At 47.1% G+C, this 25,406-nt stretch overlaps 1 protein-coding gene and 1 non-coding gene across 2 annotated transcripts in view; both read right to left on the bottom strand.

The window, feature by feature from the left end:
- Positions 1 to 389: 389 nt before the first annotated feature.
- Positions 390 to 25,406, bottom strand: part of MPHOSPH8 (M-phase phosphoprotein 8) — a 105,654-nt gene continuing 80,637 nt past the window's right edge. The window contains exons 11-14 of the mRNA XM_063951661.1: positions 21,432 to 21,586; positions 19,333 to 19,460; positions 18,895 to 18,978; positions 390 to 1,726 (exon numbers count right to left, since the gene is read on the bottom strand). Coding sequence (XP_063807731.1) covers positions 1,685 to 1,726; positions 18,895 to 18,978; positions 19,333 to 19,460; positions 21,432 to 21,586 — 409 coding nt within the window. The 3' untranslated portion in view covers positions 390 to 1,684. The remainder of the gene's footprint in view (positions 1,727 to 18,894; positions 18,979 to 19,332; positions 19,461 to 21,431; positions 21,587 to 25,406) is intronic.
- Positions 14,048 to 14,234, bottom strand: LOC135052864 (U2 spliceosomal RNA). The gene has a single exon (XR_010242317.1). It is a non-coding gene; the product is annotated as a U2 spliceosomal RNA (small nuclear RNA).

The following is a 25,406-nucleotide window of genomic DNA, read 5'->3' on the forward strand; positions in this document are numbered from 1 at the left end:
AAAAATAACACTGTAATGCTTTAAATTGCATTGTGACCTGTGTGAGAAGTAGCTGGCTGACAAGGTTGTCCCGAATTTATAGTACTAAGGAGGTTTGATTTAAATGTCCCAATTTTGATAAAGAAAATTTCTTATCAAACAGAGATCTTATCCGTAAAAAATACTATTCACATGACAATGTATGTAAGTTAGAGGCACAGGAAAATGTAGCTGTCACTAGACAAGCATTGGAGACTGACAAAAACTGCAATGCTTGTGTGATATGGACAGCCAAGATATAGGATGAACCATAGATAATATAATGCAGTGTTTCTACGTGAATAACATAATATTGAGAAATACAAGAAATTTTTTGTCTACATAAACATATAAAAAAAATAATCCACAGCTTAACTATTTCTCATTTTAATTTAGAAGATTTATAGTATATTACTCCATGCATTCTTACAGGTCTTTTGAAAGCACTGTACCGAAACAGATTTGGTAAGCCACATCCTATTATACAAAAATATATACTATTGATATTCACTAAAGTCACCTGGGCAAACCCTGATCCACGTAGTAATCTCAACTATTATATTTCATTTTGTGGAGATAAAAACTTTAAAATTCTGTGCAACCTCTGAGCAAAAGGGGAGGGAGAGGAAGGGAAGGGGGTAATGACACACCATGTTTACATATTCCAAATTTCATATGGGTCATATGACTTTCTAGTCTGTGGCAGATTAATCCAGAGAAATATAATGGACAGCCAGTGCTCAGTGACACAGGAGCAACAAATGCCATTTATTTACAGTATGTATGTAGCAAAAATCTCTGTCACGGGCAGATGACTGTGTCAGACTTCCTAAGGGCAGAGAGATGAAACCTCATTTTGTTACTATCAGAAAGACCGTGATTATTCATCACTTAACGAACAATAATGGTTTAGTTTGAATTAACATTAAATATTACCATATGTATTAGGTAGCAAGCAGCAAAATCAAGACACAATATGCTATTATTCCACATTGTGGAAAAAAATTTTTAGGTTCTGTTTGACATTAAATGATGACAATGAGAATCCTTGTCTACTTGTGTCCTTTCCACTCGTACAACTGAAACGTGTAAATATCCATCTCCATGTATATAATGTACTGACGTAGGTATCTGCATAGTCCTGGGCTCTTAAGGAGCGATCTAATTCCATCTTGGGTCTAGAAGGTTTTTTTTCTGGGCAAAGTTTTATAGAAGACTATCATCAAATTCCTGTGTATGGAGAATCTGATCAGGGCAGATGATGGAAGACACACACAACTCATCCATTGGGAAATGGATAGTATGAAGGAGACAGAAACCGCGTTGAACAAAGATGGAACGATGTGTAGCCCATCGTTAAGAGAGACTGAGGAAAAGAAAGACATCACATACAAGATGATCACTTCAATGGGAAACCAACATTTCTGTGACACTAAGCTCCATAACAGCACACTAAATAAATCAACAGCAAAAATAATGTAAATCCTTGCAGAACAAAAAAAGAATGACAGGAATGACTGGTCACATAAAAAGCTACTGTCCATGTGACTTCTAATAAAAACACTGGTGGACTGTCCAGGCATATCCATCTCTTTTTAACATTATGTACAAAAAGGAGCCTCTGAATCGGAAATGGAACAAGAGGTCCAACGGATCGGATCGTCACTTAGTGCAGATGGACTCTGTATGCACAAACAAGCAGCTTCACCTGGGGAAGAAAGATCACAGTTAGGCTTTTCTGTCCACACACACACATTCTATTCAAACACTGATGGCTGCAATAAAGTAGCTAGCAAATATTGTGATAGAATCAATACATGGATAAGTGATATCAATGATTATCATCCTTACCTCAGTTAATACTGCATTCACTACTGAGTGGAGATAAGGATATTTATGTTCTTACCTGGTTAAATCCTTTTCTTTGGAATCCTTTGGGGACACAGGCTTGAACAGTGGGTATAGGCTGCGCAGGAGGAGACTGGGCACTTGGTTAATTTTTAATCCCCAGCAGCCCAGGCTGCTTCTTCCCTATACCCTGCACCAGGCTGGCCAGTTATGTTAGCAAACCCAAGAAAGCAGTGAGAAAAAAGAAGGGAGACTGGAAAACAAAAGGTCCAAACACTCAAAAGATGTAGAAGAGATATTCATGAGAAGAAAGGTCCACCGAATCGCTAAAATGTCCACCATAGGAGCTGCCAAATCCCTGGTACGTGAGCAGCAACTCAGCAGCTTGTGGTCGTGCTGAGATAACAAAGTCGATGCCCGTCAAGCCCCAGCGATGAACTAGAAGCTAAAAAGCATCTGGATTGAGTGAATATCCTGGCGGATTATTAAGTCTGCTCCCTGATTTTGGACAACGGGAATGAAGACTGCCAACAGAGCCAAAAAATAACACTTGGCCCAGTTGAGAATGCAACCAACTTCCTTCATGATGCCACAACGGCCATCCTGATGGTTCATGTACAGTAGGTGACCGCTGTCATGTTGTCTGACTGTACATGGATTGGACGATGCTAAAGGAGCGGCAGAGAGAGAGAGAGAGAGAGAGAGAGAGAGCGCGCGCGCTCTGAAGACCGCTCGGCGTTCCAGAATGTTAAACAGAAGCCAGCTCTCTTGAGCATTCCACAGACCCTGAAAGGTCTGATGACAGGTCATTGTTTTCCCTACCCATGAAGACTTGCGTTGGTGTTAAGGACCCAGTCTGAAATTCAAAAGGGGTGGACCCTGTCCAGGTGGGACACTTGGAGCCACCACAAGAGGGACTGCCCGACCTCTCGAGAGAGGATGATAGTGTGCATCTTTATCAGTCAATGGGATTTGTTCCACCAGGTGAGAATTTCAATCTAAAGAGGCCGGAACTGAAACTGGCCATACTCCTCAATGTCAAAGGTGGAAACTAGAAAGCCCAGGATCTGCATGCAAGAGCGTATTGACGCTGGGTGGGGACGTAAAACTTTGCCAATATTGCCCTGCAGGTTCCAAATTTTGTCCGAATGGAGGAAGACCAACTGAACCCTGTAGTGCAGAAAGGCCCACAGATGGAGCACCTCCTGAACCGGAGTAGAGGAGGATTTCGCCCATCTGATAAACCAGCTGTGGGACTGTGGAAGATCGCAGGACGTGATCCCTGAGGACATCCAGCAAATGGGCCTGGTAAGGAAGAATTCGGATACCTCTGCAGGAAAAAGGAGCAGTGGGAAGACCAATTGGCAATGCCCGAATTTGGTAATGTTCCACATAGACTGCAAACCGAGAGAAGCACTGATGATTGACAGAGCTTGGAACAAGCAAATAGGCATCCTGGATGTCCAAAGAAGCCATGAAATCCCCCAGCTCCAAGATTAGAATGACGGAACAAAGACACTCCATGCAAAACCTGGGAACTAGTAAGTACCTGCAGTCTTAAGGGCTGAAGATTGGCTTCTGAACCAAGACGAGGTTGGCATAGAAGCCCGTGCCTGTGACAGAGGAAATGGGAAAATTACCAAAAGGGAGAGAATGGACTCCAGAAATGCTTCCCCTTTTCCTTGATCCACTGGAAGTCTTATGGGCCTAAGGACGTTCTCGGAAGGCTAGAACATAGCCTTTGGAGACGATACCTCATACCCAGAAGTCTGTTGTGTTGGGTACGGGATCCCGGTGGTCGGAATCCCGGCGGTCAAAATACTGATGCCGGAATCCCGATTGTCAGAATGCCAGCAAGGGGGTGAGCGGAATGAAGCCCCTTGCGGGCTTGCTATGCTGCAGGATTGCTTCGTTTGCCACAGGTTCTATTCCCACTCCACGGGTGTCGTGGACACCCAGGAAAATAGCTGTGGCGGCACTGCCGCCATTCTGGCTGTCGGGATTCCGGCGTTGGTGTTTTGACTGTCGAGATTACGACCGCCGGGATTCCAACTACATCCCAGTCTGTCATTTTTGCCATCCAGGTCTCTGAGGTAAGCAGTAGTCAGCCTTCCACAATGAGATGGAGACCTGGCCCGTCATGCAGCACACTTGTCTGCTGGCTTGGTGGATAGATGTCTGGTAGACCAGGGCCATCCTCGAGGGTGTCAGCCCAACCTCCAATGGCCTTAGTTACCCAGGCAGATGGTAGGGTTGGATGCGCCATAGCACCAGAATGAAAATAACATCAAAAAGGAAAGTTTCCAACTTATTATCCTTCAGATCCTTAAGAGAAGCCGTGTTCGGGATAGGGAGGGTAGAGGTTTTAACTAGGCAGGTAATGTGCACGTCCACCGAGGGAGGAGACTCCCACTTTGTCTGATCCACGGCAGGAAGTGGATAAAAAGCAGCAATGCTCCACCAATAGACCCTCAAGCTGCGCAGTCGTAGGGAATTAGACAGGAACCCTCTTCTGATGCTTGAATACCTTAGGAGCTAGCTCAGTTTCCTCAATTAAAGGTCTGAATTAAACGTCTTAATCGGGGCCACTATATCCACCCGAGACAGCAAGCCCACCGGTATAGAGCTGGTCTCAACATCTAATGCAATGGACATGGTTTCCTCATGGTCAGAAGAAACCTCAGAGTCCAAATAATAACCAGACTGGGGAGTAGAGCCCATCCATCTGGAGGTCTGCGTGTGGAAGTGTGGTCCCTTTCCACCATCTGCTTGAAAGATTGACACCTGCGCCAAACCCTGCACCAACTGCGAGAAGGACTGCATCCAAACCTATTCCGTAGCAGGCATGGTAGGGGCTGGGCCCCCATATTGCAACTAGCAGGGTGAGCGGTGGTTGCAAGCAAATTCACCAACTGCAACATTACCTGTTTAAGAGAAGCAGCACAGGCTGGGTCATGATTGGAAGCTGTGGCCGAGGGGACTTCTCAATGCACTGCTGCAAAAATAGGACTTTGGTTACCTACCGGTAAATCCTTTTTCTCGTAGTCCATAAGGGATACTGGGGTCACTTAGTACATTGTGGTATAGATGGGGTCCAAAGGAGCAGGTGCACATTAAATTTCTTCAACTGGGTGTGCCAGCTCCTCCCCTCCATGCCCCCTCCCACAGCCAGTCTAGGTAAAACTGTGCCCAAAGGAGAATGGACATACTTGAGAGAAGGAACATAACGCGTGGTGAGATTCACACACTAGCATACCACAACAAAAACCGACCAGCAACTGCTGGTAACAAAACAGCAACAGCTGAACAGGTAAACTTTTACAGAAGAAAAACCTGCAGAAAAGTCAACGCACTGAGGCGGGCGCCCAGTATCCCTTATGGACTACGAGAAAAGGATTTACCGGTAGGTAACCAAAATCCTATTTTCTCTAGCTTCAATAAGGGATACTGGGTCACTTAGTATGATGGGGACGTCTCAAAGCTTCCAGAACTGGCGGGAATGTGTGGAGACGTCTGCAGCATCGCCTGTCCAAACTGGGTATCCTCTTTGGCCAAGGTATCAAACCAGCAGAAATTCACAGAGGTGTTCTTCCCCGACCAGGTAGAAGCTCGGCAAAGTTATAAAGCCGGGACTCCACTGGCAGCCGCCCAGGAAGAGCCCACTGATTTTGTAGAGTAAGCCTTCAGAGGCTGAGGAACAGGTAAGGCTGCTGACACATAGGCCTGTTGGATAGTAAGCCTAAGCCAACGAGCAATGGACTGCTTAGAAGCAGGGCAACCCTTTGTTAAGTCTGATTAACTTTCAGGAAAAGAGCAATACCTTAAATACACACATGTTCAGGCTGCAGCAACCACTAATCGTGTGTCAGTTAAACCTCTATGAAATGCGTACACGTTGCATGAAGGGCCTAATTCCGAGTTGATCGCAGCAGAAAACTTGTTAGCAGTTGGGCAAAACCATGTGCACTGCAGGGGGGGCAAATATAACATGTGCAGAGAGAGTTAAATTTGGGTGGGGTGTATTCAAACTGAAATCTAAATTGCAGTGTAAAAATAAAGCAGCCATTATTTACTCTACACAGAAAATAAGAATTTACTCACCGGTAATTCTATTTCTCGTAGTCCGTAGTGGATGCTGGGAACTCCGTAAGAACCATGGGGAATAGACGGGCTCCGCAGGAGACTGGGCACTCTTAAAAGAAAGATTAGGTACTATATCTGGTGTGCACTGGCTCCTCCCTCTATGCCCCTCCTCCAGACCTCAGTTAGGGAAACTGTGCCCGGAAGAGCTGACATTACTAGGAAAGGATTTGGAATCCAGGGTAAGACTCATACCAGCCACACCAATCACACTGTACAACTCGTGATAACCATACCCAGTTAACAGTATGAACAACAACTGAGCCTCAGTAATAGATGGCTCATAACAATAACCCTTTAGTTAAGCAATAACTATATACATGTATTGCAGAGAGTCCGCACTTGGGACGGGCACCCAGCATCCACTACGGACTACGAGAAATAGAATTACCGGTGAGTAAATTCTTATTTTCTCTGACGTCCTAGTGGATGCCGTAAGGACCATGGGGATTATACCAAAGCTCCCAAACGGGCGGGAGAGTGCGGATGACTCTGCAGCACCGAATGAGCAAAGGCAAGGTCCTCCTCAGCCAGGGTATCAAACTTGTAGAACTTAGCAAATGTGTTTGAACCCGACCAAGTAGCAGCTCGGCAAAGCTGTAAAGCCGAGACCCCTCGGGCAGCCGCCCAAGAAGCGCCCACCTTCCTTGTGGAATGGGCTTTTACTGATTTAGGATGCAGCAATCCTGCCGCAGAATGAGCTTGCTGAATCGTGTTACAGATCCAGCGCGCAATAGTTTGCTTTGAAGCAGGAGCACCCAGCTTGTTGGGCGCATGCAGGATAAACAGCGAGTCAGTTTTCCTGACTCCAGCTGTCCTGGCTACATAGATTTTTAAAGCCCTGACTACATCTAGTAACTTGGAGTCCTCCAAGTCCCTAGTAGCCGCAGGCACCACAATAGGTTGGTTCAAATGAAACGCTGATACCACCTTAGGGAGAAATTGGGGACGAGTCCTCAATTCTGCCCTGTCCATATGGAAGATCAGATAAGGGCTTTTACACGACAAAGCCGCCAATTCTGACACACGCCTAGCCGAAGCTAAGGCCAATAGCATGACCACTTTCCACGTGAGATATTTTAGCTCCACGGTCTTAAGTGGCTCAAACCAGTGGGATTTCAGGAAATCCAACACAACGTTAAGATCCCAAGGTGCCACTGGAGGCACAAAAGGGGGCTGAATATGCAGCACTCCCTTAACAAACATCTGAACTTCAGGCAGTGAAGCCAGTTCTTTTTGAAAGAAAATAGATAGGGCCGAAATCTGGACCTTTATGGATCCTAATTTTAGGCCCATAGTCACTCCTGACTGTAGGAAGTGCAGGAAGCTGGAATTCCTCTGTAGGGGCCTTCCTGGCCTCACACCAAGCAACATATTTTCGCCATATACGGTGATAATGTTGTGCCGTCACGTCTTTCCTAGCCTTTATCAGCGTAGGAATCACTTCATCTGGAATGCCCTTTTCCGTTAGGATCCGGCGTTCAACCGCCATGCCGTCAAACGCAGCCGCGGTAAGTCTTGGAACAGACAGGGCCCCTGCTGTAACATGTCCTGTCTGAGAGGCAGAGGCCATGGGTCCTCTGAGATCATCTCTTGTAGTTCTGGGTACCAAGTTCTTCTTGGCCAATCCGGAACGATGAGTATAGTTCTTACTCCTCTCTTTCTTACAATCCTCAGTACCTTGGGTATGAGAGGAAGAGGAGGGAACACTTAAACCGACTGGTACACCCACGGTGTCACTAGTGCGTCCACAGCTATCGCCTGAGGGTCTCTTGACCTGGCGCAATATTTTTTTAGCTTTTTGTTGAGGCGGGACGCCATCATGTCTACCTGTGGCCGTTCCCAACGATTTACAATCAGCGTGAAGACTTCTGGATGAAGTCCCCACTCTCCCGGGTGGAGGTCGTGCCTGCTGAGGAAGTCTGCTTCCCAGTTGTCCACTCCCGGAATGAACACTGCTGACAGTGCTAGCACGTGATTCTCCGCCCATCGAAGAATCCTTGTGGCTTCTGCTATCGCCATCCTGCTTCTTGTGCCGCCCTGTCGGATTACATGGGCGACCGCCGTGATGTTGTCTGACGGAATCGGCACCGGTTGGTTTTGAAGCAGGGGTTCTGCTTGACTCAGGGCGTTGTAAATGGCCCTTAGTTCCAGAATATTTATGTGAAGGGAAGTCTCCTGACTTGACCACGGTCCTTGAAAGTTACTTCCCCGAGTGACTGCCCCCCAACCTCGGAGGCTTGCATCCGTGGTCACCAGGACCCAGTCCTGTATGCCGAATCTGCGGCCCTCGAGAAGATGAGCACTCTGCAGCCACCACAGCAGAGACACCCTGGCCCTCGTGGACAGGGTGATCAGCCGATGCATCTGAAGATGCGATCCAGACCACTTGTCTAACAGATCCCACTGAAAGATCCTTGCATGGAATTGCTTCGTAAGAAGCTACCATCTTTCCCAGGACTCGCGTGCAGTGATGCACCGACACCTGTTTTGGTTTCAGGAGGTCCCTGACCAGAGATGACAATTCCTGGGCCTTCTCCACCGGGAGAAACACCTTCTTCTGTTCTGTGTCCAGAATCATGCCCAAGAACAGCAGACGCGTCGCAGGAATCAGCTGCGACTTTGGGATATTCAGAATCCAGCCGTGCTGTTGCAGCACTTCCCGAGATAGTGCTACGTTGACTAACAACTGCTCCTTGGACCTCGCCTTTATAAGGAGATCGTCCAAGTACGGGATAATTATAACTCCCTTCTTCCGAAGGAGTATCATCATTTCGGCCATTACCTTGGTAAATACCCTCGGTGCCGTGGACAGACCAAACGGCAACGTCTGGAATTGGTAATGACAGTCCTGTACCACGAACCTGAGGTACTCCTGGTGAGGTGGGTAAATGGGGACATGCAGATAAGCGTCCTTGATGTCCAGCGACACCATAAAATCCCCCTCTTCCAGGCTTGCAATAACCGCCCTGAGCGATTCCATTTTGAACTTGAACTTCCTTACATAAGTGTTCAAGGATTTTACATTTAGAATGGGTCTCACCGAACAGTCTGGTTTCGGTACCACAAACATTGTGGAATAGTAACCCCGTCCCTGTTGAAGGAGGGGAACCTTGATTATCACCTGCTGAAGGTACAGCTTGTGAATAGCCGCCAGCACTACCTCCCTTTCCCTGGGAGCCGCTGGCAAGGCTGATTTGAGGTAACGGCGAGGGGAAGTCACCTCGAACTCCAGCTTGTATCCCTGAGACACCACTTGTAGAACCCAGAGATCCACCTGTGAGCAAACCCACTGGTCTCTGAAGTTCCGGAGACGCGCCCCCACCGCACCTGGCTCCACCTGTGGAGCCCCAGCGTCATGCGGTGGACTTAGTGGAAGCAGGGGAGGATTTTTGTTCCTGGGAACTGGCTGTCTGGTGCAGCTTTTTTCCTCTAACCCTGCCTCTGGGCAGAAAGGATGCGTCTCTGACCCGCTTGCCTTTCTGAGGCCGAAAGGACTGTACTTGATAATACGGTGCTTTCTTAGGCTGTGAGGGAACCTGAGGTAAAACAGTCGACTTCCCAGCTATTGCTGTGGATACGAGGTCCGAGAGACCGTCCCCAAACAATTCCTCACCCTTATAAGGCAAAACCTCCATGTGCCTTTTAGAATCAGCATCACCTGTCCACTGCCGAGTCCATAATACTCTCCTGGCAGAAATGGACATTGCATTAATTCTAGATGCCAGCCGGCAAATGTCCCTCTGTGCATCCCTCATATACAAGACGACGTCCTTTATATGCTCTATGGTTAGCAAAATAGCATCCCTGTCGAGGGTATCAATGTTGTCTGACAGGGTATCAGACCATGCTGCTGCAGCACTACACATCAATGCTGAAGCAATAGCAGGTCTCAGTATAGTACCCGAGTGTGTATATACAGACTTCAGGATAGCCTCCTGCTTTCTATCTGCAGGCTCCTTTAGGGCGGCCGTATCCTGAGACGGCAGTGCCACCCTTTTAGATAATCGTGTGAGCGCCTTGTCCACCCTAGGGGATGTCTCCCAGCGTAACCTATCTGTTGGCGGGAAAGGGTACGCCATCAGTAACCTCTTAGAAATCACTAGTTTCTTATCAGGGGAACACCACGCTTCTTCACACAATTCATTTAATTCATCAGATGGGGGAAAAGTCACTGGCTGCTTTTTCTCCCCAAACATAATACCCTTTTTAGTGGTAACCGGGTTAATGTCAGAAATGTGCAACACATTTTTCATTGCCGTAATCATGCATCGGATGGCCCTTGTGGACTGTACATTTGTCTCATCCTCGTCTACACTGGAGTCAGACTCCGTGTCGACATCTGTGTCTGCCATCTGAGCTAAAGGGCGTTTTTGAGCCCCTGATGGCCTCTGAGACGCCTGGGCAGGCGCGGGCTGAGATGCCGGCTGTCCCAAGGCTGTTACGTCATCGAACCTTTTATGTAAAGAGTTGACACTGTCGGTTAATACCTTCCACATATCCATCCACTCCGGTGTCGGCCCCGTAGGGGGCGACATCACACTTATCGGCTCCTGCTCCGCCTCCACGTAGCCCTCCTCGTCAAACATGTCGACACAGCCGTACCGACACACCGCACACACACAGGGAATGCTCTGACTGAGGACAGGATCCCACAAAGTCCTTTGGGGAGACAGAGAGAGAGTATGCCAGCACACACCACAGCACTATATAACACAGGGATTTTCACTATACTGAGTGATTTTTCCCAATAGCTGCTTATTAACACAAATTGCGCCTAAATTTATGTGCCCCCCATCTCTTTTTTACCCTTGTTGTACTGGATACTGCAGGGGAGAGCCTGGGGAGCGTCCTTCCAGCGGAGCTGTGAAGAGAAAATGGCGCTGGCTGTGCTGAGGAAGATAGCCCCGCCCCCTCAGCGGCGGGCTTCTCCCGCTTTTTATAATGTTAATGGCGGGGGTTTTTGCACATATACAGTGTTATACACTATATTATGTGCTATTTGTGCCAAAAAGGTAAACTAATTGCTGCCTCAGTCAATCTGAATAGATGACCTTCAGAGAAAGAGGCTGAGGCCAGCCAGGAGGCTTGGTTTTATACAATGGTCCAAAGCATGAGACAAAGGAAACTGTAATCTCTTCATCCATAGGTTAAAGGGCTGGTCATTTACAGTACATGAGGGGTCATAGGTCGGTTTGAATAGGTGGACGATGCCTGGTCCAGGTGTACTTGCAGATGTCCTCCACTGGGTTCCCTCCGAATATCAGGAGTACAGTAAATAGTGTGATAATAATATATTCCTGCACATATCTATGCGCAGGAACGTGCTACTTTCTGCAAACTGACATCGGAATATTGCCCTTGAAATACTATACAGCTGGATACCAAACACCACCTCCTAACCTAATTCTGTCCCCTCATATCCTGTAAAGTTGGATATCTCTATTGTTCCCTTTCCAAAGTAAATGTAACTCGCTGGTGTGGTGCATGTAGGCTGTGTGTAGATTACGTACTATGTGGATTAAATATGGAATATGTCTTTATGGCTTTTCCATGCGAATGCGTATGCTACCGTATTTATGCATACCACGCGCTAACACGCAAGACCTCATGAGCGATTATACGTAACTTGCGAGTATGCGCACGCACGGCAGAACAAGCACCCGCACGGAGGCCATCTGTATAGCGTGTGGCTATAATATTTTCGACTTCGACACCTTTTTCTGCGCATCATACAGCACAAACAGGGGATCCACTCCAGCCTGTAGGAAACGCAAGAAGCGTCCTAAGTTTAAATCCGTAGAAGGATACATGCGCTCCTCACACCAAGAGACATATCTCCTATAGATACAGTGGCAATGCTTTGACGTGACAGGCTTCCTGGCCTGAACCATGGTTGCAATAACCTTTTTGGAAAGGCCTTTGCAAACTAGGATGTTCCGCTCAACTGTCATGCCTTCAAACGAAGCTGCCGTAAGTCCGGGTGGAGGAATGGTCCTTGTTGAAGAAGATCTCTTCTCAGTGGCAGAGGCCAAGGGTCTTCACCGGACATGTCCAGAAGATCCACGTACCACGCCCACCGAGGCCAGTCTGTGGCAATTAGAATTGCCTGGAATCTGATTGCGGATTCTCTTTAGCGCCCTTGGGAACAACGGAATCGGCGGAAACAGGTAGACCAACTGTTAAGGCCACGGCGTCGTCAGTGCATCCACTGCTATTGCCTGAGGGTCCCTGGTTCTTGAACAATACCGGCAAAGCTTCTTGTTGAGCCAAGAAGCCATCAGGTCGATCTGCGGGCAGCCCCACAGGTCGGTGATCTGCCAAAACATCTGTGGGAGGAGGCCCCACTCTCCCGGGTTGAGGTCGTGACGACTCAGGAAGTCCGCTTCCCAGTTGTCCACCCCAGAATAAAGATGGCCAACATTGCTCTTGCATTTCTTTCAGCCCAGAGGAGTATCCTTGACACTTATCACATGCAGGCTCTGCTCTTCGTTCCTGTCGATTGCTGTATGCCACTGCCGTGGCGTTGTCCCACTGAACTTGAATGGCCCGATCCCGAAGCAGAGGAGAAGCCTGAAGCAGAGCGTTGTAGAGAGTTCCAGAATGTTGATCAGAAGTAGGGCTTCGTGGGAGGACCACCTGCCCTGGAACTGAGCCCCTTGGGTGACCGCTCCCCATCCCCACAGACTTGTGTCCGTTGTGAGGATCCAATCCTGAATCCCGAAACTTCGGCCTTTCAGCAGTTTTGAGGACTGTAGCCACCACAGGGGGGAAACCCTGGCCTGAGGTGAGAGGCGTATGATCTGATGCATCTGAAGATGTGATGCGGACCACTTGCTCAGGATATTCAATTGAAATGTTCTGGCATGGAACCTTCCGTACTGGATCACCTCGTAAGAGGCTACCATCTTTCCAAACAACAGTGTGCAAAGATGGATGGATATACGATTCGGCCTTAGAACCGCTTGGACCATCTCCTGGAGCGTCCTTGCCTTGTCCTCTGGAAGGAATACCTTCTGAGTCACTGTATCCAGAAACATTCCCAGGAACAGGAGCCGCTGAGTTGGCTCCAGGTGAGACTTCTGTAAATTTAGAATCCACCCATGATGTGACAGAAGCTTAAAATAGTGTGGTTGATATTGAGCAATAGAAGCTCCCTGGATCTCGCCTTTATCAAGAGATCGTCTAGGTAAGGGATGATGTAGACCCCCTGGACTCGGAGCAGGAACATCATTTCCGCCATCACCTTCGTGAAGACCCTCAGAGCCGTGGACAAGCCGAAGGGCAGAGCCTGGAACTGGTAGTGGTCATTCAACAGGGCAAACCGCAGGTAAGCCTGGTGGGGCGGCAAAATCGGGATATGGAGATAAGCATCCTTTATATCCATTGAAACCATGAACTCCTGTTCTTCCAGACCCGCAATCACTGCTTGCAGGGATTCCATCTTGAACTTGAAGACCTTTAGGTAAGGGTTCCAGGATTTTAGATTCAAAATGAGCCTTACCGAACTGTCCGGAGTTGGTACCACAACAGGTTGTATTAGTATCCCGTTTTCTATATGAGGCGGAACTGGAACTATAGCTTGGGTCTGACTCAGTCTTAGTACAGCCTCTTGTAATATCTCCCACGATTCTTCGGAATGTGAAGTGGAGTGAATTTAAACACTCTTCATGCCAGGGTAAACAGATCTTTTACCCAGGGATCCTGGCAGGAGCTTTTTTTGAAATATGCTGAAATATTTTAGACAGGCCCCTACCCTGGAATCCCTTAGGACTGGAGGACCACCTTCATTCTGAAGTGTTTATGGAATAGACTTGGTGCTCTGTTTTTGTGATCCTGTAAAACTGGTCTGTTTCTTCACTGGTGCATTGAGGCACCACTGGCACTGCCCCCAACACTAACAACCCTAAGATGATCTCGGGTAAGCACATCTGGTGGGCGTAGCCGTGACGGTAGGTACGTGGACCCACCGGTAGTGATCCGTGAGATTCCTGAATCCAGCATTCACTAACCACTGACGTAATCATAAGTTCTTGCGATCAGAGAATGTCATAGTAGTACTGCATGACCCGGTTAATGTGCGGAGTGGACAGAGCGAGCTCTTTACCCATATCCCTGTTCTAAATTTTCATATAATATATGGCTCTCAGATAGAGGGTGTATCAGACATGAAACTAATAAGAACAGATACTACCCAAGTTAGGAGGCTCCTGCAGCGGTGAATAGATGCTGTGCGCATGCGCACAGAGTCTATTCAGTGGCGACAGAAGGAGAAGGGGCATGCCAGCAGCTCACAGAGCGCTGGGCATGCCCCCTCAGTGACGAAAACAGGGGGCGTGGCTCGCAATTGCAGGCCATCCCACAAGGCCACGCCCTCTTTTGGGCACCCACACGCTGCGCGCAGATTTCCCACCTTGCTAGAGACAGAAGGTGGGAGGTATGGCACAAGGGAGAACATACAAACTCCACACAGCCAGGGTCGTGATGGGCACAGAACCCCCCGACCCCAGTGACGTGAGGCAGCAATGCCAATCTCTGATAGACAACCCTCTCTGAACAGGTATTCCTGTTTATTTTTTGATATTAAGTTATCTATCCTCTGGAGGGAAGGTAAGGCTGTATATGAATTTCTTGGTCACATGAAATCATATTAGGAAGACTCCATGGTCCCCTGAATGAGTTACCATTTAACTCCTTAATGGAGACTTTTCTGTGTACATAAATATCTGGTATATTTACACAGATCTTAGAGCATAATAATTGCTCTACTTCTAAGATAGAGAATTTCTATAACCTCTTAAGAAGCACTATCTTAAGTTTCCGCATCAGCTAGCAAGTTTACCCTTCAGACACAGTACATCGACATCGGCATACTGTGGTCTATGTAATCATTGCCCTCCTCTGCCTGTAAACAACTTTGTATCCACATTAGGGTGTGGATGATGGCTGCTGAGAATCAAACCACCACACAGAGGAAAACCAGTCTGAACTAGTTTTTACTCAAAATAGTATATGTAGGGGGACATACACGGGGAAACAAGCATGCTTACAGAGAAAGAACCAGCATACCAGCCTCCAGCTAAATGCTGGGCTACATATAATATATATTATATATCTGTACTAGGACCTTTTGTTTTTTTAAAAGCTCCTGTAGTATCACTCCACCCTACAATAAATCCCATTGCCATTTGTGGTGTCGGAGTGTCCCTGGAGGAGTTGATTTGTCCCCTGCAGCGTCTGTGTAATCAGGGTGCAGTGACATGGCGTTCCGCTTCGAGTTAGCTCCGTCCCCTGTAATGGCGCCAGAGCTATGTACTTATATATACTGGCAATGTCTCCTATATGGTGCCAAACAGAGTATAAATACTTGTTTCCACCCAACCGCTGGACAGTTCACGCAGGGATTCTATGGGATCCCATAGATCAGATGCTGCACCAAGAACTGGGGGACTCCCCTAGTGAGGGCCCCCGGTGTGTACTTACCACTCTTTTCACCTTCAGGCACATGTTAGGGGTGAGCAGCATGCTGCGATTGTGCTCGCTAAGGCGCCGTGCTCGCGGTAACACAACCGCTCAGGAGAGTGGTCCTGCAGCAGGGAAGCGGCTGACTCCTTACATAGGCCGGTGCTCTTGGAATACATGGAACAGGAATCCAAGGCAATCACCCATACACACAGTTAAAGGAAAAGTGGAGTGCTATTAAAGGTCCAGTGCAATGAATGTTAATACCACACAAATGAAGAAATAAGTGGGGCATTGTAAACAGGGATATGAACCCCACAATTCACTGTCTAACTACGCAAAGAACTATACTAGTACACAAAAGGCTAGCTGAGCAGGAAAAGGACAGATAGTAATGTAGAACAGAATAAAACTAGAACCACAAAGTAATATTAAACATATAACAAGCACACAGTAACACTCAATGCAAGAAACATGGACAGTAATTGCTAAACAGTCTAAATCCCACTTAGTATGAATGAGTTGACTGTATAACCTGACCACTGAAGTGGAGGTATACATGGAGACCAGAGGCCAGACTAGCTGAAGCAGGCAGTGAGGTAAAAATAAGATTTTACTTACCGGTAAATCTATTTCTCGTAGTCCGTAGTGGATGCTGGGGACTCCATAAGGACCATGGGGATAGACTGGCTCCGCAGGAGACATGGGCACTTTAAGAAAGAATTTAGGTTCTGGTGTGCTCTGGCTCCTCCCTCTATGCCCCTCCTCCAGACCTCAGTTAGAGAAACTGTGCCCAGAAGAGCTGACAATACAAGGAAAGGATTTTGGTAATCCAGGGCAAGATTCATACCAGCCACACCAATCACACCGTATAACTTGTGATAAACTTACCCAGTTAACAGTATGAACAACAGAGCATCAGGTCAACCCTGATGCAACCATAACTTAACCCTTATTGAAGCAATAACTATATACAAGTATTGCAGAAGAATTCCGCACTTGGGACGGGCGCCCAGCATCCACTACGGACTACGAGAAATAGATTTACCGGTAAGTAAAATCTTATTTTCTCTAACGTCCGAGTGGATGCTGGGGACTCCGTAAGGACCATGGGGATTATACCAAAGCTCCCAAACGGGCGGGAGAGTGCGGATGACTCTGCAGCACCGATTGAGCAAATACAAGGTCCTCCTCAGCCAGGGTATCAAACTTGTAGAACTTTGCAAAAGTGTTTGAACCTGACCAAGTAGCCGCTCGGCAAAGCTGTAATGCCGAGATGGCAGGGGTAGGGGGAGAAATAACTTGCGCTTCTGGGAATTAAAAATTAACTGTTTGGTGCCCAGTTTCCTCCTGTACAGCCTATACCCACTGTTTCATGCCTGTCTCTCCTATGGCATGTTGAAGAAAGAAGAATTTACCAATCATGTACACCAGGCCTGACCAACCAATGGCTCTCCAGCTGTTGTAAAATGGCAAATTCCAGCATACCCTCCCATCAATCAGCTGGCATAGCATGCTGGGTCTTGTAGTTTCATAAAAGCTGGAGAGCCACAGGTTGGCCAGGCCTGATGTACACTAACCTTACAAGGAAAGACTATAGACTGAATGCACCATGCTGGGCTTTATAGTCTTTATTTAACATCACAAAATATTGTGTTGACAAATGGTAATTACTAAAAAACAAAACAAACTTTTGGATTCTATGGTGTAATAAAAGTGTAAAAAATGCATCAAGTGGTCAATTTTTGATCTATAGCTAGTGCAATTAGTAATGGGGTTGAAGGGCAAAAGGCTCATTACAACAACCAGAAAGCCGACATATAAAACACTGTCTAAAAGTACTGGCTACGAGAACCAAATGCTAGACCCAGCAGCACTGCAATACACATTCTATTTCAGGGTGGTTAATAGAAGAGTTTCCATATTTACGCAACACTGACTAATCACTGCTCCAGGGTGGCCTTAGTGAGAAGAAACCCAAGCACACAAAGTGGCTTGGGTGCAAACTTACTTCAATAATTAACACACTGAAGATATAACAATAATGAAGAAATAGGTTCAAAACAAATATATATAGCCTGTGATCACCTGGATGTAAAACATGCACACATAAATCATGGCATACAGTAACAGGAGGGTTGTGTGCATGGTGGTTCTTGCACAGAAGAACACAGGTGAAAAGCTGGGGCTATAATGCTGGACTGCTACTGCCACCACTGGGAGCAGCAGTGGTGGGATCGGTGACAAGACATAGGAGAGAGGGAGGATGTATCAAACCTACTTAAGAGTGGAGACGTTGCCCATACCAACCAATTCACTCCTAGCTAGCATTTATTAAGTATATTCTATAAAATGATGATCGGTAGAAGCTGATGGTCACTAAGGACAATGGGGGTCATTCCGACCCATTCGCATGCATCGGTTCTTCGCTGCGGTGCGAACGGGTCTGGAATGTGCACGTGCGTCGTTGCCCGGCAACAGAGGTCGCCGGGCAATGACGCTGACAAGAGAAGAAAGCGGTCGCAACGGCGACTGCAAGAAGGTGGACAGCAAGAGGGCGTTCCGGTGCGTCAACTTACCGTTTGCTGCCGTTTTCGGGGAGTGGTAAGTAAAGCGCAGGCGTGTCCAGGCGAACGGAGGGCGGAGGTGTGACGTCAAAGCCGGCCCCATCATCGCTGGATCCGTCGCACAGGGTAAGTAGGTATAGGGCAGGTCTTGTTTTGAGTGAAACTTTTTTTTAGCATAGCAGGGCTGCACAAGCGAACGCAGCCCTGCTATGCTAAATACACTCCCCCATATGCGGAGATTAGGTGATCGCACCAGCAGCAAAAAGTTGATTGGTGCGATCAACTCGGAATGACCCACAATGGACCTAATTCAGACTTGATTGTACAGCGGCGATGCTTTTGTACTTGACAAGTAGCTCCCTACCAGTGCAGCTCCTGTGCGTTGGCAGGGAGCTACTCATCGCTGTCCGGGTCACAGCTGCTGCGCCCCCCGCAAGGTCCGGACACCCCTGCGTTGCCCGGACCGCGCCCTAAAACGGCAGCCAAGCGCTGCCGGCCCGCCCACCAACCGGCAATCGTAGGGCAGCGATGGCCGACCGGCTGTCTGGCGTGCCGGTGCATGCACAGTTCAGACCTGATCGGCTGCTGTGCGAAAACGCACAGGAGCGATCAGGCCTGAATTAGGCCCAATGTCTCCACTCTTTAGAAGTTTGATACATTTCCCCCACAAATCTTTATATTCTCCTAGTGTTAATTACATGCTTTTAACTAGTGTAACGCAAGTGTAGTGTAGTTTCAAAGTATGCAATGCCTGGGTCGCCAATTACAATAGCATTTATATGTTCTGTATTTCATAAAAGAATGTAAAATGAAAAAAAAAAAAAAGCTTGATTTAAGTTTTGAAGTGATGGTCACTGACCTTTGCAGTGGGTACCTCTGATAGTCTAATAAACAGTTTGTTAGCGCCAGATACAGGGCTGAAGGAATAAATAAAGTGAGCATCCTGAAAAACAGAAGAAGAGATATTACACAAAGACTTAGACCCAAGTATGGGATATGACAAGTACAGAATTCCATAGGTGGTAAACCAGAGGCGCTTTTAGTCTACACAGTGGAGGCGGGCATCTTCTGGGAATTAATCAACAGTCATGAAAAGGCAGCTAGGAACCAGTAACATCATTACCTATATGCTGGCTATTGGTTCATTGAACAAAACCAGCTGTCAGCCTTGTGTGCAGGGGACAAGTACAGGCTAACAACTTATCGTGGCCAGACAGCGGCTGCCACACATGGACATACTGCATGCTAATGCCTTGTGACACTGGCCTATTACATCTTAGCGTGCCGTTTAGCTTACCAAAAACACTGGAAGCTGGAATTTGTCATTCAACACCACAGCCTGCACGCTGCAGGGCCCACAGAGCCGGACCACCACCTCCTTACCAAAGAAGTTTGCATGAAAAACAAATAGAAGAATTCCAGATTCTATAAAAAAAAAAAAAAAAAAAGCAAAATGTAACATTAACAGATCTATAATCTAAATGTTCTCTGTAACACCCATTTAAACATATCATTACTAATCAGAGCAAACCTATGACAGACTGTAAACCCATCTACATTTTCATAGAGCACACTTTCACAAATCTCCGTACAGGTATTTTGAAGGTTACCCAGAGTCTATAGTTTAGTAGATTTTCATTCAGTCACACACAATATAGTCAGATCCCATACAACCAACCTCGCTGCTATACTTCACAATAAACATTTTATTACACGACTTCTTCTAAGTATACAATAGCTTCTACCAGTTTGCCTAAGCCCTCGTAAAAAACTTTTCTATAAACTGGAACAGAGAAACAAACAGAGGAAACAATAAAAAAAAAAAAAAAAAGACATTTGTTGGGAACAGTTAGTCCAACAGGAATAGCGGCATGGGTCGTTATTACCCGCTATGTCCCCCCAAGGGCAAAATAACACAAACCTACAGGTATGCCTCTATCACTGCAATGCTTCAGTATTAAAATGTGAGGATTAGAAAGCAACACGGTTCTATTTTGTTAGACTGCCTTACAAGAAGGTGAGGTGTATCAGTTTTGACCCTTAACACTGAAGTAGTGGAATATTTGGAGGACACACACTATTCTAAGGTGAGAAGCAATGCCAGTGACCTAAGCAAGTAATGCTAGTTAAAATGCATTTGTAACCGGCATTTACACCAGTGCATGGAGATCACTGTAAGATTCCTGAATGAATCAACTCAAAACAGACGCTGTGCTCAGGTATAAGCAAAAAGGAATACTGTCAAAGCTACACGTTGTTATGGCAACATTAGGAACAATGGCACAAATGTATTAAGTCTTAAAAAGTGATACAGTGGCAACGGACACTGGCTCTAATGTATTAAGCTTTAACAAGAGATAAAGTGGAGACGGATAGTGTGAGATAAAGTAGCAGCCAATCAGCTCCTGTTATTTTTCAAACACAGCCTGTAACATGGCAGTTAGGAGCTGATTGGCTGGTCATTTATCACTCTTTATCTGTCTCCACTGTATCACTTTTTAAGGCTTAATACATTTGAGCCAATGTTTGTAGGGTCAGGTCCCTTTACAAACGAACTTTATAACTGTTAAAAGCGGGTAACAAGCCCCACGAACATGCTCAGGCTAGATAAGGGATTAGGGATCTACACATAACTGCTTTAGATGGCATTTGGTTAGGACACCTGAGACATCCGTCTCTAAATCGGTTCAGTATGTAATACCGGTGGTCAGGATGCTGACGGTCACATGACAGACAGCCGCATCCCGACACTGAAGATCCCAACACCGGACGGGATATTTTAACCCTCCCCTAATCCATCGGTGGTGGTGGCTATGGCTAACCCTCCATGGGGTGTCGACTACCCTCCCCTAGTGCCCAACCCTAACCTGTACCCCCCCGATACTTACCTTTGTGATGTTGGCTGTCAATGTTCCAGCGCCGGTCTCCTGAGTGGTGTCCGGTTTGGAGCGTCGGCCACATGACCGCCGACATCCCGACCGCTAAATGCCAATGTAGCAGTAACACTGTGCAATGAACACTATATTGCCTCTCTAGAGACTAATACAATTAAAACGTAATACAAATAGGAGATGGAGGTCGGACTTCACAGCGTTGAATACTTGTGGTTTGCCAGTTGTAAAATCCATAGATCTCAATAGCTCCTGTGCTGATGAAATGTAGGGGGGCAGCTTTCTGCTTGTCATCAGATTAGATTTAGTATTAAATTGCAGGCAGAAGCTTCACGTTGTACACCAGAAAACGTGCAAGTATTCATATGCCTTCACCCATGTAGTCACACAAGCATTCTGGTGGATTCTTACATTGTAAAAGCCGTGGGCTACCGAGCGATATTCAGATATTACCGATATTGGGCTACTGGTTGATATAAAGAGTTTACCCAACACCACACATTACCTTCAGGTATATTATATGGAGTCTTGTAATTGAAGTCTAAAGAAAAGTCTGGTCCCTCACACAGCCTGTGACAGACGATTGGGAAAATGGGTTCCAGCAGCACAAGGCGGTTCTCAAAATAATCCTTTATGGCATCTTCTACCACTCTGGAGAGCCTGAGGGCAAATGTATTACAATATTAGACAACAGGTGGCCTCTGTCAGACATATACCTGTACAGTCCAGAGGGACATTTTATTTTATTTAAAAAAAATAAGATTTTAAACCTACCGGTAAATCTTTTTCTCGTAGTCCGTAGAGGATGCTGGCACTCCGTAAGGACCATGGGGATAGACTGGCTCCGCAGGAGACATGGGCACTTTAAGAAAGACTTTTACTCTGGGTGTGCACTGGCTCCTCCCTCTATGCCCCTCCTCCAGACCTCACTTAGAGAAACTGTGCCCAGAGGAGACGGACAGTACAAGGAAAGGATTTTTGAAATCCAAGGGCAAGATTCATACCAGTCACACCAATCACACCGTATAACTTGTGATATACTACCCAGTTAACAGCATGAAAAAACAACATAGCATCAGTCCAAGACCGATGAAACTATAACATAACCCTTATGTAAGCAATAACTCTATACAAGTCTTGCAGAAGTAGTCCGCACTTGGGACGGGCGCCCAGCATCCTCTACGGACTACGAGAAAAAGATTTACCGGAAGGTTTAAAATCTTATTTTCTCTAACGTCCTAGAGGATGCTGGGACTCCGTAAGGACCATGGGGATTACACCAAACCTCCCAAACGGGCGGGAGAGTGCAGATGACTCTGCAGCACCGATTGAGCAGACAGGAGGTCCTCCTCAGCCAGGGTATCAAACTTATAAAACTTTGCAAAGGTGTTTGACCCCGACCAAGTAGCAGCTCGACACAACTGTAGTGCCGAGACCCCTCGGGCAGCCGCCCAAGACGAGCCCACCTTCCTAGTGTAATGGGACTTAACCGATTTTGGCAACGGCAATCCTGCCGTAGAATGCGCCTGCTGGATCGTGTTACAGATCCAGCGAGCAATAGTCTGCTTTGAAGCAGGGCCGCCAACTTTGTTGGCTGCATACAGGACAAACAGTGCCTCTGTTTTTCTGATCCTAGCCGTTCTGGCCACGTAAATTTTCAAAGCCCTGACCACATCAAGGGACTCGGAATCCTCCAAGTCACGAGTAGCCACAGGCACGACAATAGGTTGGTTCATATGAAAGGATGAGACCACCTTAGGTAGGAATTGAGGACGGGTCCGCAACTCCGCTCTATCCATATGGAAAACCAGATAGGGGCTTTTATGTGATAAAGCCGCCAATTCCGAAACTCGCCTAGCCGAAGCCAAGGCCAACAACATGACTACCTTCCAAGTGAGATATTTCAACTCCACTGTTTTCAGTGGTTCACACCAATGAGACTTAAGGAAACTTAACACCACGTTAAGGTCCCAAGGCGCCACCGGAGGTACAAAAGGAGGCTGAATATGCAGTACTCCCTTCACAAAAGTCTGTACTTCAGGTAAAGAGGCCAATTCCTTTTGAAAGAAAATGGATAAGGCCGAAATTTGAACTTTAATGGAGCCTAATTTTAGGCCCAAATTCACTCCAGTTTGTAGGAAGTGAAGAAAACGGCCTAGATGGAACTCCTCCGTAGGAGCATTCCTGGCATCACACCAAGAAACATATTTTCGCCATATTCGGTGATCATGTTTAGACGTCACTGCCTTTCTAGCCTTTATTAGCGTAGGAATGACCTCATCCGGAATACCCTTTTCTGCTAGGATCCGGCGTTCAACCGCCATGCCGTCAAACGCAGCCGCGGTAAGTCTTGGAACTGACAGGGAACTTGTTGTAACAGGTCCTGCCTTAGAGGAAGAGGCCACGGATCTTCTGTGAGCATTTCTTGCAGATCCGGATACCAGGTCCTTCGTGGCCAATCTGGAACAATGAGAATTGTTCACTCCTCTTTTGCTTATTATCCTCAACACCTTGGGTATGAGAGGAAGAGGAGGAAACGCATATACCGACTGGAACACCCACGGTGTCACTAGGGCGTCCACAGCTACCGCCTGAGGGTCTCTTGACCTGGCACAATATCTTTGTAGCTTTTTGTTGAGACGGGATGCCATCATGTCTATTTGGGGTAGTCCCCACCGACTTACAATCTGCGCAAAGACTTCCTGATGAAGTCCCCACTCTTTCGGATGCAGATCGTGTCTGCTGAGGAAGTCTGCTTCCCAGTTGTCCACTCCCGGAATGAACACTGCTGACAGAGCGCTTACATGATTCTCCGCCCAGCAAAGAATTCTGGTGGCTTCCGCCATTGCCACTCTGCTCCTTGTGCCGCCTTGGCGGTTTACATGAGCTACTGCGGTGATGTTGTCTGACTGGATCAGAACTGGTCGATTGCGAAGTAAGATCTCCGCTTGACGTAGGGCGTTGTATATGGCCCTTAGTTCCAGGATGTTGATGTGAAGACAAGTCTCTTGACTTGACCAAAGTCCTTCAAAAAACTATAAAGGTTCACCAAAAGCGCTGTTAACAGATGTTTACAAAACAACAATCTTACATTAAAGATAAGTCCCACGTGCAAATTTTCTATTCCAAGTTTGCCGGGGGGGATGGTGTGAGTGACAGAGCACAGATCAGTAGTATCCTTGTGTCTCAGATGTATTTCCTCACAGTGCGAATAGATGTCACCTTCAGTTAACCCAAAGACAAATGGACATGGTGCAAGTACAGCCAGACATTTGAATAAAAATGGGTAATTTCTATTGACCCAAGTCCTTGGAAATTTCTTCCCTGTGTGACTGCTCCCCAACCTCAGAGGCTCGCGTCCGTGGTCACCAGGATCCAGTCCTGAATGCCGAACCTGCGGCCCTCTAGAAGGTGAGCACTGTTTAGCCACCACAGGAGAGATACTCTGGCCCTGGGGGACAGGGCGATCCGCTGATGCAGGTGCAGATGCGACCCGGACCATTTGTCCAATAGGTCCCATTGGAAGGTCCTTGCATGGAATCTGCCGTATGGAATGGCTTCGTATGTTGCCACCATCTTTCCCAGAACTTGAGTGCAATGATGTACTGACACTTGTTTTGGTTTCAACAGGTTCATGACTAGAGTCATGAGCTCCTGCGCTTTTTCCGTCGGAAGAAAAACCCTCTTCTGGTCTGTGTCTAGAATCATGCCCAAGAAGGGCAGACGAGTTGTAGGATTCAGCTGCGACTTTGGAATATTGAGAATCCAGCCGTGTCGCTGTAACACATTCAGTGAAAGTGATACGCTGTTCAGCAACTTCTCCAGTGATCTCGCTTTTAGGAGGAGATCGTCCAAGTACGGGATAATTGTGACACCCTGCTTGCGTAGGCGCACCATAATTTCCGCCATTACCTTGGTGAAAATTCTCGGGGCCGTGGAAAGCCCAAACGGCAACGTCTGAAATTGGTAATGACAATCCTGTACCGCAAACCTCAGGTACGCCTGATGAGGAGGATATATGGGAACATGCAGGTATGCATCCTTTATGTCCAGAGATACCAAAAAATCTCCCCCTTCTAGGCTGGCGATGACCGCCCTGAGCGATTCCATCTTGAACTTGAACCGTTTTAAGTAAAGGTTCAGGAATTTAACATTTAAAATGGGTCTAACCGAACCGTCCGGTTTCGGGACCACAAACAGAGTTGAGTAGTACCCCTGCCCTCTTTGAAGCAGGGGAACCTCTACCACCACTTGTTGACGACACAATTTGTGAATTGCATGTAACCCTATCTCCCTTTCCAGGGAGTGTTTCGGTAGGGCCGATTTGAAAAACCGGCGAGGAGGCACCTCTTCGAATTCCAGCTTGTAACCCTGGGAAACAATTTCTATTGCCCATGGATCCACCTGTGAGTGGACCCAGACGTGGCTGAACAGTCGAAGACGTGCCCCCACAGGAGCGGACTCCCTCAGGAGAGCCCCA

This window comes from Pseudophryne corroboree, chromosome 2 (assembly GCF_028390025.1).
Source record: "Pseudophryne corroboree isolate aPseCor3 chromosome 2, aPseCor3.hap2, whole genome shotgun sequence".
In the NCBI taxonomy this organism is placed as follows: domain Eukaryota; kingdom Metazoa; phylum Chordata; class Amphibia; order Anura; family Myobatrachidae; genus Pseudophryne; species Pseudophryne corroboree.